This window comes from Narcine bancroftii, chromosome 9 (genome assembly GCF_036971445.1).
Source record: "Narcine bancroftii isolate sNarBan1 chromosome 9, sNarBan1.hap1, whole genome shotgun sequence".
In the NCBI taxonomy this organism is placed as follows: Eukaryota; Metazoa; Chordata; class Chondrichthyes; order Torpediniformes; family Narcinidae; genus Narcine; species Narcine bancroftii.
The window spans coordinates 46,044,386-46,059,789 of NC_091477.1; the positions used below are offsets into that span (position 1 = coordinate 46,044,386).

General features: G+C 41.2%; 1 protein-coding gene across 6 annotated transcripts in view; it reads right to left on the reverse strand.

Moving 5' to 3' along the window:
- LOC138743492 (serine/threonine-protein kinase 32B-like) overlaps positions 1-15,404 on the reverse strand; it is a 177,055-nt gene that overhangs the window by 5,011 nt on the left and 156,640 nt on the right. For 5 of the 6 annotated variants that reach the window (XR_011344926.1, XM_069898960.1, XM_069898961.1 and 2 more), the window contains exon 11: positions 6,733-6,797. The exons of the other annotated variant lie outside the window; for it this stretch is intronic. Coding sequence is in view for 4 of the 5 variants with exons in the window: in XM_069898960.1 (XP_069755061.1) it covers positions 6,733-6,797 (65 nt within the window). In the remaining variant the exon portion in view is untranslated. The remainder of the gene's footprint in view (positions 1-6,732; positions 6,798-15,404) is intronic. 6 annotated transcript variants of the gene reach the window in all.

The following is a 15,404-nucleotide window of genomic DNA, read 5'->3' on the forward strand; positions in this document are numbered from 1 at the left end:
CAGAATAACGCACTGTGTACTGCATGACATAATGGGTGAAGTACTGATGCACTGCACCAGCACTGAATGGGACTGGATCAGCCATCTATCGTGAGCTTCCCGAGATCCCTGACCTACTGTTTACTGATACTGTAACTAGTTAAAAAAAAGTGTCAGTCCACATGACATGTTGGGGATGAAGGAAATATTTAGAAACACCAAGAAAAACAGCTGCTTCCCTTTGCTGGGCATGTGTTATTGTAGGGTTAGTATAAAATGGGTGGTTGACTGTCAGTGTGGACTTGATGGACTGAAGGGCTTGTTTCTGTGCCAGATCTTTCTGTAACTATATGATGTACAATGAGAATGACACTGAGGCTCTTACAGACATGCAACACAATCACTCCGTCTGTGTAGCAAGATCTGTGAAGACTTCTTTAGGGGTTTTCCTGTCATCAGGCAAATGGTAACTTTCCTTCATTTGCACCTTGCTGTGTCAAAGGTCACCCAGGCACTGTCTGCAGGGAGGGATGAGCTCACCCAGTTTGTGTGAGAATCAGGTGGCACTAGGATTCGAGATGGCAATGATGTGAGTTTATTGTCATGCACAGAAGTACAGCATACAGATGCAGAAATTCTTACCTGCTGCAGCCACTCAGGTACATAAGATACACCAACTCAGTAGTTTATCTTATATGATCACAACATTCCAAGACAGATTATTATAAAAGGACAGATAAATAAATATTTACAGTTGTAGTTGGCTGAAGAAAAATAATGATCTGTCTCAATAATGCAGACAGATCTTTTGGTGGTTCTGGAGTAGAGTAGAGTTAGAGTTGGGGCAGTATGGGGAAGTTCAAGGGCCTGATAATGGCTGGAAAGAAATTGTTCTTGAACTTACAGGAGCTGCTCTTCAGGCTTATGTACCTTCAGTCCGAAGGTAGCAGTGAGGTTGTAGCCAGGGTGAAGGGTATCCTTTATGATGTTGGCTGCCTTCCGGAAGCAGCGCCTCACATATTTACCTTCAGTCCATGGCCACTCTGCCGCCTTTTGCATTCCCAGACACTCAAACACTCTGGGCATTCGTCCTGACCTCCGGTCAGCGAGATGTTTGCATGTGACCTATGGGTTTACCCCAGGGTGCTGCAGTTTCCTTCCACATCCCAAGACGTGGTGGGTGGATGGACTACTCTGCATTGCCCCGAGCATAGAGGTAAAAGGTAGGAACTGTAGGGGGAAGAAGCGTGAATTGGTAAAAATACAGAAAGAATAAGATGAGTGAAGGTTGGATTAATGTAAAAATAGGTGTGGATTCAGAGGGCGGTTTGCCTTCTGTATCTCCATGGTGGGCTTGGCTGTTCCTCTGGCCCTTGGCACATGGAATCTTTCCCCTGGTGTGTATTGCATTGACCATTACTTTGCATGAACCATATCCCTCTCTCCTGCATCCCCTTCTCCTTCTTGACAGCTGGAGCTGTTGTTGCTTTTTTGGTGGAGGCGGGGCAGTGTGGTGGGGAGGTAAGGATGCTTGGTAGTGAGATCAACAATCTTCCCAGGTCAACTGCTCAAAGTGGTGGGAGACGTGTGGAATTGTGCAAAGTCCCATTTTAGTGATGTTCTGCATGTTAACCACTTTAATGCTGATTTATACTGGATTTTAGCCTCATTTAAGTGCAATGACAATGCTTGCAATTTAATATATGGGCCATTACGTTTTTGAAGTAGTGTACATTTAGAGCAGTGGGATTTTCCATGTCTTTTTTTTCAAAAAGGCACAGCCATCTTCAGTTATATAAAAAGATTGATTGAACAGGGGTTGCAGCAGTTACTGTGCAGTTGTGTGGCACTAAAATTAATGTTAAATTCTAACACATTAATGAAAGAGAATTAAAATGAATTGCAGCTGGTACAACTCAACCAGGTCAACTTGGCCTTTTGCACAAATTGAGTAACCCCCTGGCTGTTAGTGTGAGTGAATTCTGCTCCATGCTTCACATTGAAATGGTTCAACTCCATTGAGAATGACACCTGGTTTTGAGGTCAGGGTAGTCAGTCATTTTCACAGATTCCCCTGGAAAACACAACAATCAGAGAATACCCCAATCTTTCTGAGGCAAAGTGTTGGTACGATTAATTCATCTGCCTGAGACTTTGTCAGGAGCTCTCGTGCATACTGAAGGCATGAAGGAGCCATTCAGCATTGACAGGAAATTATATACATTTTTGTTTCTAAGAAGCCATTTACCAGTTGTAGAATGCAGGAGAGTCATGGATTCATTGTCATAGAGTTATAGTCATAGAGATTATAGAGTACTAGAGTTAAAGAGTTACAGATTAATAGAGTCACTGAGCCATCGAGTCATAGAGTCTCATGGAATCTATGTCAGTGGTTCCCAACCTTTTACTTTCCACTCACATACTACTTTAAGTATTCCCTATGCCATAAGTGTTCTGTGATTAATAAGGGATTGCTTAAGGTGGTATGTGGGTGGAAAGAAAAAGGTTGGGAACCACTGTTTTAATCATTCCAAATTGATTCGTTATGTGCAGTTTCATAACTCCAAAGGAAATGGGCTAATGACAATTTTTCTCAAGCAAAATATTTCAGTAATAATTGGGTCTAGAGCAGTGATTCTCAACCTTCCCTTCCTACTCACATACCACCTTAAGCAATCACTTACTTATCACAGAACACTTAGGGCATAGTGGAAACTAAAAGGTTGGGAACCACTGATCTATGTGCACCGAATCCTGTGGCACGTCACGAGTCTCAGTCCCTCAGCCTGAAAAACCACCTTCTACTATCCCCCTCCACTTTCTTCCATGAAGTCAATTTTTCATCCAATCTGCTGTCAGATCTTGGATCCCATGTGAACTAACCTTCCAGAGCAGCCAACCATGCAGAGCCACATCAAAAGCCTTGTTGAAACCCATATAGACCACATCTATAGGTCTGCCCTCGTTAGCCTTCTCAGTTACATCTTCAAAAACTTAGTCAGATTTGTGAATTACAACATCTCACTTACAAAACCATGCTGGCTATTTCTAATCAGTTCTTGTCCATCCAAGTGGATCGATATCTTCTCCCTCACTCTCTCTCCAATAACTTACCAACCACTGTTAGGCTTACAGCCTATAGTTCTAGGGCTTTCCCCTGCAGCCTTTCTTGTATAAAGACACAACACTTGCCACCCTCTACGGTAGGTTAGTAAATCTTTGAGTCTTGCTTATCGTTCAATATAATTATGAATATGATTTCATTTCACTTCCTTCCCCATGAAGTAATTAGCGGCCATTTTCAAATTTCCATATTCACTTCTTGGGGATAGGGGAATTGCAGATTTGGTGACACTGGCTCGTGGGTGGATTGGACTGTTAACACACTGTATCTCCAAATAAAATTCAAAAACATTTCTGCTGCTTTATAAACTGGGCAACTCTGATTTGGTTATTCTTCATTTTTGTGGCTCAACGATGTGAACCATTCATCCCTTCTTTCTTGTGATAAAAACAGAAAATGCTGGAAACACTGAACAGGTCTGGTAGCACCCATGCAAAGAGAAACAGTTAACATTTCAGGTCTGGGACCCGTCATCAGAAGTGGGAAAGAGAGAAAACTAGAGAGGTCATAGAGATAGTGGGAGAATGACTCATGAACCTGAAGTACTAACCATTTCTCTCTCCACAGATACTGCCTGACCTACTGAGTGTTTCTAGCATTTTCTGCTTTCATTTAAAAAAAAATTAGAGATACAGCATGGCCACAGGCTGTTCTGCCCAAATACACCCATGTGATCAGTTAACCTCCTACACCTTTGGGTGTGGAAGGAAACCAGAGAACGGTCATGGGGAGAACATAGAAAATCTTACAGACAGTGCTAGATGTGTCAACCGCTATGTGTATTCTGCCGCCCAATTTTATACTAATTTGGATTTTCAGCATCTGCACTGTTTTGATTCTCAGCATGGTGGTTCTGGTCCCTGTACACAGTTCAGTGGGGCTCCATGATGGAGAGAGTGGAGAGTATGAAGTTCCTTGGTGTGGATATAACCGACAACCTCTCCTGGACCCATTACACCTCCTCATGAGCCTGTAAGGCGCAGCAGCGCCTACACTTCCTAAGGAGGTACAGAAGGCAAGGCTATTGGCCCCATCTTGACAACATTTTACAAGAGCACAGTTGAGCACAGGCACAGTAGGGATCACGATCAGAGGTGGGTTACTGAGTGCTGCATAACTTTGACATGAAGGAAGGAGGCCATTTGACTTATCAAATCTGTACCTGCCCTTTATCAGTGATCCAGTTTGTACCACTCTTCCCCTCATAACCCTGCAGTTCTTTTCCCTCAGATACTTATTCAGTTCCCTTTTAAACACTCCAATTGAAACTGCCACCACTACTTTCTTTGTTAGTGCACTGCACAACCTGGGAACTTGCTGCATAAAGGTACATCTTGTGTCCCTTTTTTGACTTCATTCTGGGTCACCTGGTTCTTGGCCCTTCTGCCAAAGGGGACAGTTTCTCTCTGTCTCCCATCCATAAACTTTGTGATCTTAAATAGTACTGTCAGGTGTCCTTGCTCTAAGGAGAAGTCTAACTTCTTCAATGCATATACAATGCTCAGGCCCTTCATTACTGGAATTATTTTAATAAATCTCTTCCACATCAACTTGAAAGACTTTACATCTATCTTGAAGTGCAGTGTCCAGAAATGGATGCAATTCTTTATGTAGAGCTTAGGAATGGATCCTATGGCTTAGAGTGTTTGTGTCACCCACCTAATAAACTAATCCCACCTGCTCAGACATGGTCCATATTCCTCCATTCCCTGCCTGTTGATGTTCCTGACTAAATGCCTTTACACTCTACTATTGTATGTGCTTCCACTACTTCTGGCAGCCCTTTCAAGGCACTTGATTAAGAAAAAAATTCCCCTCTTACCTTAACGCTAAGCCCTCCTTCATTTGACATTTCCACCCTGGGAGAAAGACTCAGTCGATCTACCCATCTAGGGATCAGAATTTTATAACCTTTTAGCTGCAAGTTTTCTCTACACCCTGCACTACCCCCTATAATCTTGACCTTCTGCAACACTATGTCCTGCACTCTTTGACCTAATGCTACACTGCACTCTCACAACACTACACCCTGCATTCTTTCACTGACTGCAACACTGCACCCTACACTTTGACTTGCTGTAACACTACACCCTGAACTCTATGACCTACTGCAACACTACATCCTGCACTCTATGACTGACCACAACATTACATCCTGCACTGTTTGACCTTCTGTTACACACACCTGCACTCATTTACTGTAACACTAACTCTGCATTTTTGTTTTATTATTTCACCACCTGCTGCCCTTAAGTATCCATTAATTTGCCTGGCTGACACAGAAGCTGAGCCTTTCCCTGGATCTCAGTACATGACAATTGACAATTCAATCTGCCCATTTCCTGAGTCCATTGTGGTTTTTAGACTGCAGGCACATATGTAACAGCACAGTCAAGGAATTTTGCCGTTACACAGGCAGTCTGAAAAGGTATGTGCATGAGTCAATTTATCCTGCAGGACCCCTACAACCTTTTGGAGGAAGCCTGCAGTGTAAATCGTACCGGAAAAAATTCGTTGACGCTCATCCACTCTACTGCGCCTCCAACTTGCAGTCTAAAAAGGTGCCCAGTGTGAACGAACACACGGGCAGTAATTATGTTAATTTTTTCAGAGATTTCCCTGACATTGCAATCTTAAAAAAAAACATTCTGGTCTCCCATGGCCTTGCCTGTCCTGGTGCTTGTGGCAGCACCCTCCTATGGTCATCGCATGCTGGTACAATGTATCATGGTGGTGGTGAGTGTTGAACTGGGGGATGGTGTGGCTTTGTCTTTTCACCATCTTCTTGCTCTCCCATGTTGAGGTTCCTGGCCTTAGGAAGGATCACAGCAGGAGGGCATGGCTCTGAGAGAAGGCAGGGGCAGGGAATCACCTTGTATGCCAGGTTGGTCAGAAACAGTTGGGGAAGGATGACGAAGGCATGCAGACGAAGTTGGCAGTTGGCCCTTTAGTAAGGTGTGGGTTTGAGGCCCAAAGCAACTTTTGGTTGCACTCAACCCAGCATCTGCAGACTTCTGCTTTAAAACCCTTAAAGTCTAACTCTACTCTTTCTCTCGGACAAATGTTTTTCCCTGTACAAATGGTAGATGTCTCCTTTCTGCTAGGGTTCTGAAACCACAATAGTAATGACATTGGAGACTAAATGGGAGTTAAATACACAGTATGGCATGTAGTCACAAGCTGGGACGTCATGTGTAAAGGAATTCCCATGGAAGCACAGCAGGCAGCTTGATAACCGAGAGAGGGTTCACCAATGTTCAGAGATCAGTGCTTATGAATGCAAAAGGTTAGACAAGGAGACTGCAGATGCTGGAGAACTGGAATGAGACATAAAAGTGTTGGAGGAACTTATCGGAACAAGCACCATCCTTGGAAAGGAGTAGGAAGTCAACATTTCTCCCTGTGCCATTCAAAAGGGATGAATATAGAAACAGAGGAATAAAAATAAGAGCAAGAACTTGTTTTTATATCACTGAAGACATAATCCAAGCATGTATGAGCATAACCAATGTATTAGAACTTAATTCTGAGTATTTGAAAATATTGCATGGCAGATTTTAACATTAGATACATAAAAGCACGATCAAACCATAGCACTGCACACAGAACCATCTGACCAGCTTGCTTACCTCTCTCTGTTAAATACAATGAATTCCTTCTGCACCGAGTCTAGATGTTGTTGGAGGTGTTGGTCCTTCAGACGATTATCAATGTGTGAAGCAAGAGGAATTGAAAAAAAATTAAATATATTGTAAGTTATGACAACACTTTCTTTTGCTCCTTCTCTATTAAATGGCACAAGCAAATCCAGCTTCTATTAAAATATACTGCTGAAAGCAGATTATAATTTCCAGCCTTTCGATCTCAACTATTAAGGAAGCCTTAAAGACTTTCTTGCAAATGAGTCATGATCTGATGTCCAGATCTCTATTTCTTCCGAGACAGATTTTGTATAACAGTTTCCTGAAGCAATTTCCTGAGCCAAAATAACAAAATATTCCTGCCCTTATCCATGTGTCATCTGGCGCTCCTTGGGCCAGCTATCTTAGTTTTAGGTTACCCATCTCAAATATTATGTCACACTGTAACTCCCTCAGGCCTTACAGCTTTCTTGAAATTCTAGCCACTGCTGCTTCTCCAACTTATCAGCTGCCTTGATCCCCAACTCTGGATTTCCCTCCTTATATCTTTCAGAATATGGAACATTATAGCACAGTCCAGGCCCTTCAGCCCACAATATTGTGCCAACCTACAATGCCCTCCATAATGTTTGGGAGATAGAAACATTTTTTTCCTTTATTTGTCCTTATGCTCCACAGTTTTAAATTTGTAATTATTAATTCATGTGTGATTAAAGTGCATATTTCAAATTTTATTAAAGGGTATTTTTGTATATTTTAGTTTATCCATGTAGAAATTACAGCACTTTTTATACATAGTCCCCTGATTTCAAGGCACCAGGACATATTAAAGTAGTAAAGTAGTCATGTTTAGTACTTCGTTGCATGTCCCTACAATCACTGCTTAAAGTCTGTGATTCCTAGACATCACAATGAGTTTGGAGGCATTTTCTTGAACTTGAGCAGATAGAATATTTCTACACACCTCAGAATTCATTTTGCTAATGCCATTGGTAGTTACATCATTACTGAAGTTAAGTACACAGTACCTGTGGCAGCCATACATGCCCAGGCCGTAACACACACACATCCATGTTTCACAGATGACGTGGTATGCTTTGGATCTTGGGCAGTTCCTTTTCGCCTCCACATTTTGCTCTTGCCATCACTCTGATAGGGGTTAATCTTCGTCTCATTAGTTCACAAGAGCTCTCTCCAGAATTCTGTAGGCTCTTTTAAATACTTCTTGGCAAACTGTAATCTGGCCGTCCTGTTTCTGTGGCTAACTAGTGGTTTTCATCTTGCAGTTTAGCTTTTGTGTTTCTGTTCATGAAGTTTTCTGTAGACAGTAGTCATTGACGCATCCACACCTGCCTCCTAAAGAGGCAGGTCCTCTGTGATTCTCGAGCTCACCAGTACATTCTTTCTTTTTAATGAGGTTCCAAACAGTTCATTTTGGTAATCCTAAGGTTTGGGTGGTCTCTTACTGTTTTATTCTTGTTTTTCAGCCATATAATGGCTTACTTGCCTTTCATTGGCACAACTTTGAGGCTCATGTTGAAAAATGGCAACTACAGACTCCGAAGGTGATCAAAAGCTTAGAAGCAAGTCTAGTTTTCTTATACTTGCACCAATGAAGAAATTAAACATACCCGAATAATCCCACACACCTGTGAATCCAATGTCCCAATGTTATGGTGCCCTGAAATGGGGAATTATGTACAAAAAGTCCTGTAATTTCTACCTGGTTAGACTAAAATGTATACAAATAACCTTGAATAAAATCTGGAATGTGCACTTTAATCACGTGAATTGTTTGATTACAAATTTAAAATTGCCGAGCACAGGGACAAATAAAGGAAAAGAAATGTCTGTCCCAAACATTATGGAGGGCACTGTATGTAAACCTGCTCCACAATAATCTAATCTTTCTCTACCACGCCTCCATAACCCTCTATTTTTCTCACATTCATGTGCCTATCTAAGATTTTTTTGAATGCCCCTGTTGTACCAGCCTTCCCTACCACCCTGGCATTGCATTCCAGGCACTCACCACTCTCTGTGTGAAATCTTACCTCTGACATCTCCCCTAAATTTTCCTCCACTCACCTTAGACACATGTCCTCTAGTATTTGCTATTGTCACCCAAGGAAAAGAAGTTGGCTGTCCACTCTTAGACCCTCATAATCTTGTATACCTTTATTAAGTCACCTCTCATCCTTTGTTGCTCCAAAGAGAAAAGTCCTAGCTTTGTTAACCTTCTTTCATAAGACATATTCTCCAATCCAGGACATATCCTGGTTCATCTCTTCTGTACCCTTTCCAAAGCATCAACATCAATACAGCACAGTTCAGACCCTTCAGCCCTCAATGTTGTGCTGACCCATATATTCCTTATAAAATGGTACTAAAAACTCACTAACTCATAACCCTCTATTTTTCTTTCATCCATCCTTCCTTCAACAAGGTGACCAAAACTGAACACAATACTCCAAGTGTAGTTTAACCAGTGTTTTAATAAGCTGCAATATTACCTCACTGTACTTGAACTCAATCCCCTGATTATTGAAGGCCAGCGCACTAAACCTCTACTTAACCACCCTATCAACTTACACATCAATTAAATCCAAAGTGCATCACTTCACACTTATCTGGATTGAAGTCCACCTGTCACTTCTTTGCCCAACTCTCCATCCTATCTATATCCTGTTGTAACCTACAACTTTCTACACTATCCTCTACACCTCCAACCTTTGTATCATCTGCAAACTCTAACCCACCCCTCCATTTCTTCATTAAAGTCATAGATATTAAAATCACAAAGAGCGGGGGGGGGGGGTGTGTGTGTCCCAGAACAGATTCCTGCAGAACTCCACTAGTCACTAACCTCCATGTTTCATCTGCCAATTCCAAATCCAAGCAGGTAAGGTTCCTTGGACCCCATGCCTTATTACGTTAAACCTCATTTCACTTTATTCTGCTTCTTTGAGGCATTCATTAAATCAATTTCTTTCACCAAGTGTTTTGGCGACAACTAATAATTCCTTTTTTTGTTCTTTCTCTTTGATTAGGTACATTCTACTCTGTTAATATAAGGTTACATGGCTATAGCAACTTCATAACCAGTGAAATACATTCAAAAGTGTAGTGAATGTGAAATCAGGATGCATAGTAGACAATTTAAACAAAGTGTTACAGACAGCAAACAATAAAACTGGAAAGTATGAAATGATAAATCTGAATTGAGGAATAATCATTAACCAAGTGGAGATTGTTCAGCACATTTAATATTCATTTTCTGAGTGAAGTTTCAACAGAACTGAAAAAAAATGCCAAACTTCCTAAATATCATAGCTTCCATCTGTTCTACATTGTTTCCTTTGTTATGCCTTCTTATTTCCCTGAGCCTTCTCAATTTGCTCATCTTTGGAAGCAGAATAATGTCACTTATATCCCACATCTGACTTAACCAAAGATCTAAAGTTCAATGAACAAGACAGAGTTATAGTCATATAGCCCTTTGGCCCAACAATGCCCATGCCAACCAAACTGTCCCACCCACACTAATCCCACCTGCCTGCATTTGGCTCATATCCCACTAAACCCATCCTATGCATGCCTCAGTCCAAATGTTTCTTAAACATTTCAAAAATACCTGCCTCAACCACCTGCTCCAGCTCAATCCATACATCCACCACTCTGTGTAAAAAATGTTACCCCGTCCCCCTCTCCCCACCAGGTTCCTGTTAAGTCACTCCCCCCTCATCTTAGACCTGTGTCCTCTGGTTACTAGTTCTCGTATTCCAGGCAAAAGATTCTCTGCTTTCACCCAATCTTATGATTTTGTACACTTCTATGAGATCACCCCTCATCCTCCTCTACTCCAAGGAATAAAACCCTAGCCTGCTCAACCTCTCCCAAGAGCTCAGGCCCGAGTCCCGGCAACATCTTCATCAATCTTCTCTGCACCATCTCCAGTTTGACACCTTTCCGATAGCATGATGACCAAAACTGAACACAATACTGCAAATGGAGCCTCACCAACATCTTATACAACTGCAACATGATCTCCCAACTTCTATATTTAATACTATGACTGATGAAGGCCAATGTGCCAAAAGGCCTTCTGACCACCCTATCAAGGTACTATGTACCTGTACTCCTACATTCCTCTGCTCCACTACAGCTCCAGAGGTGCTCCAACAACTCAAAAGGACTGTCTGCAAGAATGCTAATTCACTTCTTTTTTGCAGAGGTTAACTGTGAATATTTCTTATGTTATTTTTTTTTGTATTTATATCTCTTTTTAATTCACATTAAAGAAACAAAAAAATGCATCCCTAGGCAACCCTGATCTTCCTTTTGCCATTTTAATTCTCCATCTCATTCCTAATTTGACCTATCTGTTGTCTCCTACAATATTACAATTAGGGCTGAATACATCTTCATGAATGCAACCTCTCTGTGGGCACTTTTCAGTCTGCAGGACTCAATGTTGAATTTGCCAACTTTGACTTCTATCTGAGTAGGCCATCATCAATTTTGCAAGATTTGCTTTATTTCCCTTTCTTTTTTTTGTGTAGGTCATTCTTGGAACATCCTACAGCTTTGCCTTTAGCAACACATTACAACAGATAGTTCATTAGTTCTCCCCTGATGTTGGTCTGGGAACTCCCTCTGTCCTGCCCCAGTGTTGGTCTCAGAGCTTCCTCAGTCCTTCCCCAATGTTAGTCCGGGACCTCCCTCAGTGCTGCCCCACTGGCGGTCTGGGAGCTCCCTCAGTCTGGCCCAGATGTTGGTCTGGTACCTCCCTCAATGTTGACCAGTTGTAGAACTTGGAACTCCCTCAGTGTTGCCCCTGATGTCACCTCGCAGCCTCACCCCATCAGAGATATTTCCTTTGATACTCATCCTCTCCCTCAACTTCTCTGCTAATTAGACTAAATTGTTTTCTTACTTTCTCAGTTCTGATGAAGGATCCCAAATGCAGAGCATGAAACTGTTTTCTCTTTCACACATGCTGCCTGAACTTCTGAGTGCTTCAAGCATTTTTCACTTACATTTCAGATTTCCAGCACAATTTTTTATTTTTTAACCTTAACTTTCTCTTTCCAAATCCTCATTAAAACAATAAGCTTTCTCACATCCCATCAGCTCTCAACTCCATTCCACTTGGAAAAGGTAGAGATCCTTGTACAGGCACTGCTCTGGGCATTCAGTGTTAGATATGGCTGGATCTCAGTCTCAAATCTGTTCAATATATCGGCATCAGTCAAAAGATGAGGAGCACGTTGTCAAAGAGTGATAATCTCAAATACATGTGATTGAAGAACCAGCAATTATTTGAATTTTGAAATATCATATTTCTATACAATTGAAACAGCAGCTGCTCTGTCTATAATGTTTAATGAATTCTTCACATATTCATTTAAATGGTAGATATAATTGTGCAGTTTCTTTTATGTTTTTAAATATAATTTCAACTCCTTTGAATGAAGACTAACAGTTCATTTTAAAAATCCTCAGAATGAATGCCTGTTGTGACAGTAATTCAGGAATGAATTAGTGAACATTAAATATGGGTCAGTTCCTGCTTCCTGCTGTTCGCAAGAGGCCTGCTTTTTTTCATAGCTGTTACCCTGGTATTACTCAGTGCCTGTCCTCTGCCTAATGAGAGTTTAGATGGTCTGAATTAGCCACTGCAGCTTCTTTTCATCCATTCTTCACCACTGATCTCCTCTCGAGATCCAACAGTGAAGCTAAATGCTCACTAACCAACAGGAAATGTGCCAGAAATCACGGTTCCCAGGCCACATTCTACTGTTGATTTTCTTTTCATTACACCTTCAGTCCATCATGTTGTGCCTTTACACAATTATCCTCTGCACAATTTGCTTTTCCACTCAAGTATAAGATCAATAATTTTACCTGTTCAATTGCACAGGACCTGATCCAAGACAGCATGTTCCCTTGTAGGTTCAGTGACATGCCATTCAACACATTGGAGAGGGATGAATGAAGTAAAAGAGAAGTGTGGAAAAAGTGAAAGCAAAAGTTAAAAAAGAGAAAACTAAGAGTAGAGGGGATAAAAGTACAAAAGAGGCAAAGAGGACTGGATTTTAAAAGCACAATGGGTATAAAGGCACTTTATCTGAAACAAAGTCAGTGAACTTGTGGCACAAATCAGTACAAGAGGGTATGATTTAGTGACCATTATAGAAATGTGGTTGCAGGCTGGAGACGATTGGGAATTAGATATCTAAGAATATCGGGTCATAAGGGAGGTGGAGTAGTGCTCTTAGTTAAAGATGAGATCAGGGCAATAGTGAAAGATGATATAAAACTTCGGAGCAAAATGTTGAGTCCATTGGGTAGAGATTAGGAATAATAAAGGGGGGTAAAAAGATTGATAAATCCCCTGGCCCCTGCTGAAATGCAGGTACTGAAAGAAATGGCAGAAGTTATAAGTCAAGGCTTTGGTGATATTTACCAAAATTCTCTCGACTCTGGGCAGGTCCTGGTGGATTGGAAAACGGCAACTGCAACTCCAATATTCAAAAAAGGATACAGGTAAAAGGCAGGGAACAATAGGCCAGTTAGTTTAACATCTATAGTTTGGAAAATGCTTGTAGCTATCATTTAAGAAGAAATAGCAAGGCACCTGGAGCAAAATAGATCCATCAGGCAGACACAACATAGATTCAGCAAAGGCAGGTCCTATATGACAAATTCATTGGAGTTCTTGGAGGATGTAATGAGCGTGGAGATAGATGGACATTGTTTACCTGAAAATCAGAATACAATTTAATGGCAAGCTATTGCAGTACAGTCATGTGCAGAGGTCTTGGGAGTGCTTGTGCATGAATTGCAAAAGGTTGGTTTGCAGGTGCAGCAGGCTATCAAGAAGGCAAATGGAATGTTGACTTTTGTTACTGGAGGGATTGAATTTAAGAGCTGCAACGGTACAAAGTACTGGTGAGACCACATCTGGAGTATTGCGTGCATTTCTGCTCTCCTTCATTGAGGAAGGATGTACTGGCCTTGGAGATGTCGCAGAGGAGGTTCATCAGGTTGATTCCAGGGATGAAGGCATTGGCCTATCAAGAGAAAATGAGTTGTCTGTGACTGTACTCGCTGGAATTTAGAAGATTGAGAGAGGATCTTATAAAAATATATAAAATGATGAAAGGCAGAGATAAGATTGAGGTAAGTGGATTTGATTGGTAGGGGATTGACTATTGAATCACCTCGATCAGATACCCAGAGTAATCCTCAGAAGGGTGAAGGGGTAGGCCCTGATGCAGAATACAGGAGATGGGGCTGAGAGGTATTGGAATGGTTTATGCTGTTTGTTAGATATTGTCCTGAATCATTCAAGTCAAGATTATTTCAGCTTTGAGGAAAGTATGAACTACATTCATAGAGGTCTGTGTAGATACCAGTGCCTATGCCCTGTCTCCTTAACCTGCATCTTCAAAGGTTGAAGAAGATCAAGATATTGATCTTCTTATTGCCAGAAGAGCTGAACTTATGAGATGGAAGGATGCTGCCCCTCCTACACATACTCAATAGTTATCTGATGTGATGGCATGCTTGACTCGGGGGAAAAAAAATAGATGCTCTACTAATGTAATGAATCTAATTTTCTAAATTTAAGAGGTCCTTTCTTAATTATTTCAGAATTTGTAAGACAATTGGATCCCATTTTATGGTTTGGTTGTCCTTTCTTTCACATTAATGGAATGTGTATGTTTTATCATAACTTCACAAGGGAAAGGTTAAATTATTCAAATAATTTTTGTTTTATATATATTTTGGGTTTTTTTTGTCTCTTTCAAAGATTGTTTACAGGTATTTGTTAATATGCATTTACTCTTGTTATTACATATATATGAGCACTTATGCAAAAAAACATAAAAACTCAATAAAATATTGGAAAGCAAGACAGAGAGAAAATCAGAGTAAAATTAGATGCAGAACAAGGTTGGATTAAGATAGAGGGAAAATACAGAGGGAAGTAAACCCTTTAAAAAAGCCTTTACTATCAGTTCTCTATGTGGGATTGAGGTTCAACAAATTAAATTCCAGCCTTTCAGGAAAGGAGAGATTCCATTAGCAATTACATTGTTAAAAGTACCCAACCAAGCTAGTAATTATGGGCTCCAACCTTTTGTGGCATGTTTAGCTGGCAGCTGCAGCAAGGTCTCGCAAACAATACAGACGCAAGGAAATGGATGCTGCTTACGCCAAGTAAATGGCAGAGCAGCAGAGATCAGCAAGGAGGTTTGGAAGGCTTCCTCCTCTGAGTATGGGTTCCACTCAGTTGCTGTTCCAGGCAGATTTGGCCCACGGTTGAGAAAGAGTAGAAGCCTCAGCACCATGACTTACCGTAAATGTATTTTGCACAGAATCTCTCTACCATTAATCCCTTGTGACACCTACACTAATGCATAGTTGGAACATCATCCTGCCCTTTGCAAAGCACTTCCTTAAATGTCAACAATGTCACCTTCTCCCAGCCCCTGGTTAACCTCTTGTAATGTGCACATTGAGTCAGATCTTAACTGAAGCTTTTACAGTTGAAGAACATTTACAGATTCTGGGGTCTTGTGCAGTATACAAAAGAGCTGGAAAAACTCAGCACATCGCATAGCATTCATAGGAAAAAAAGGCAGCCAGCA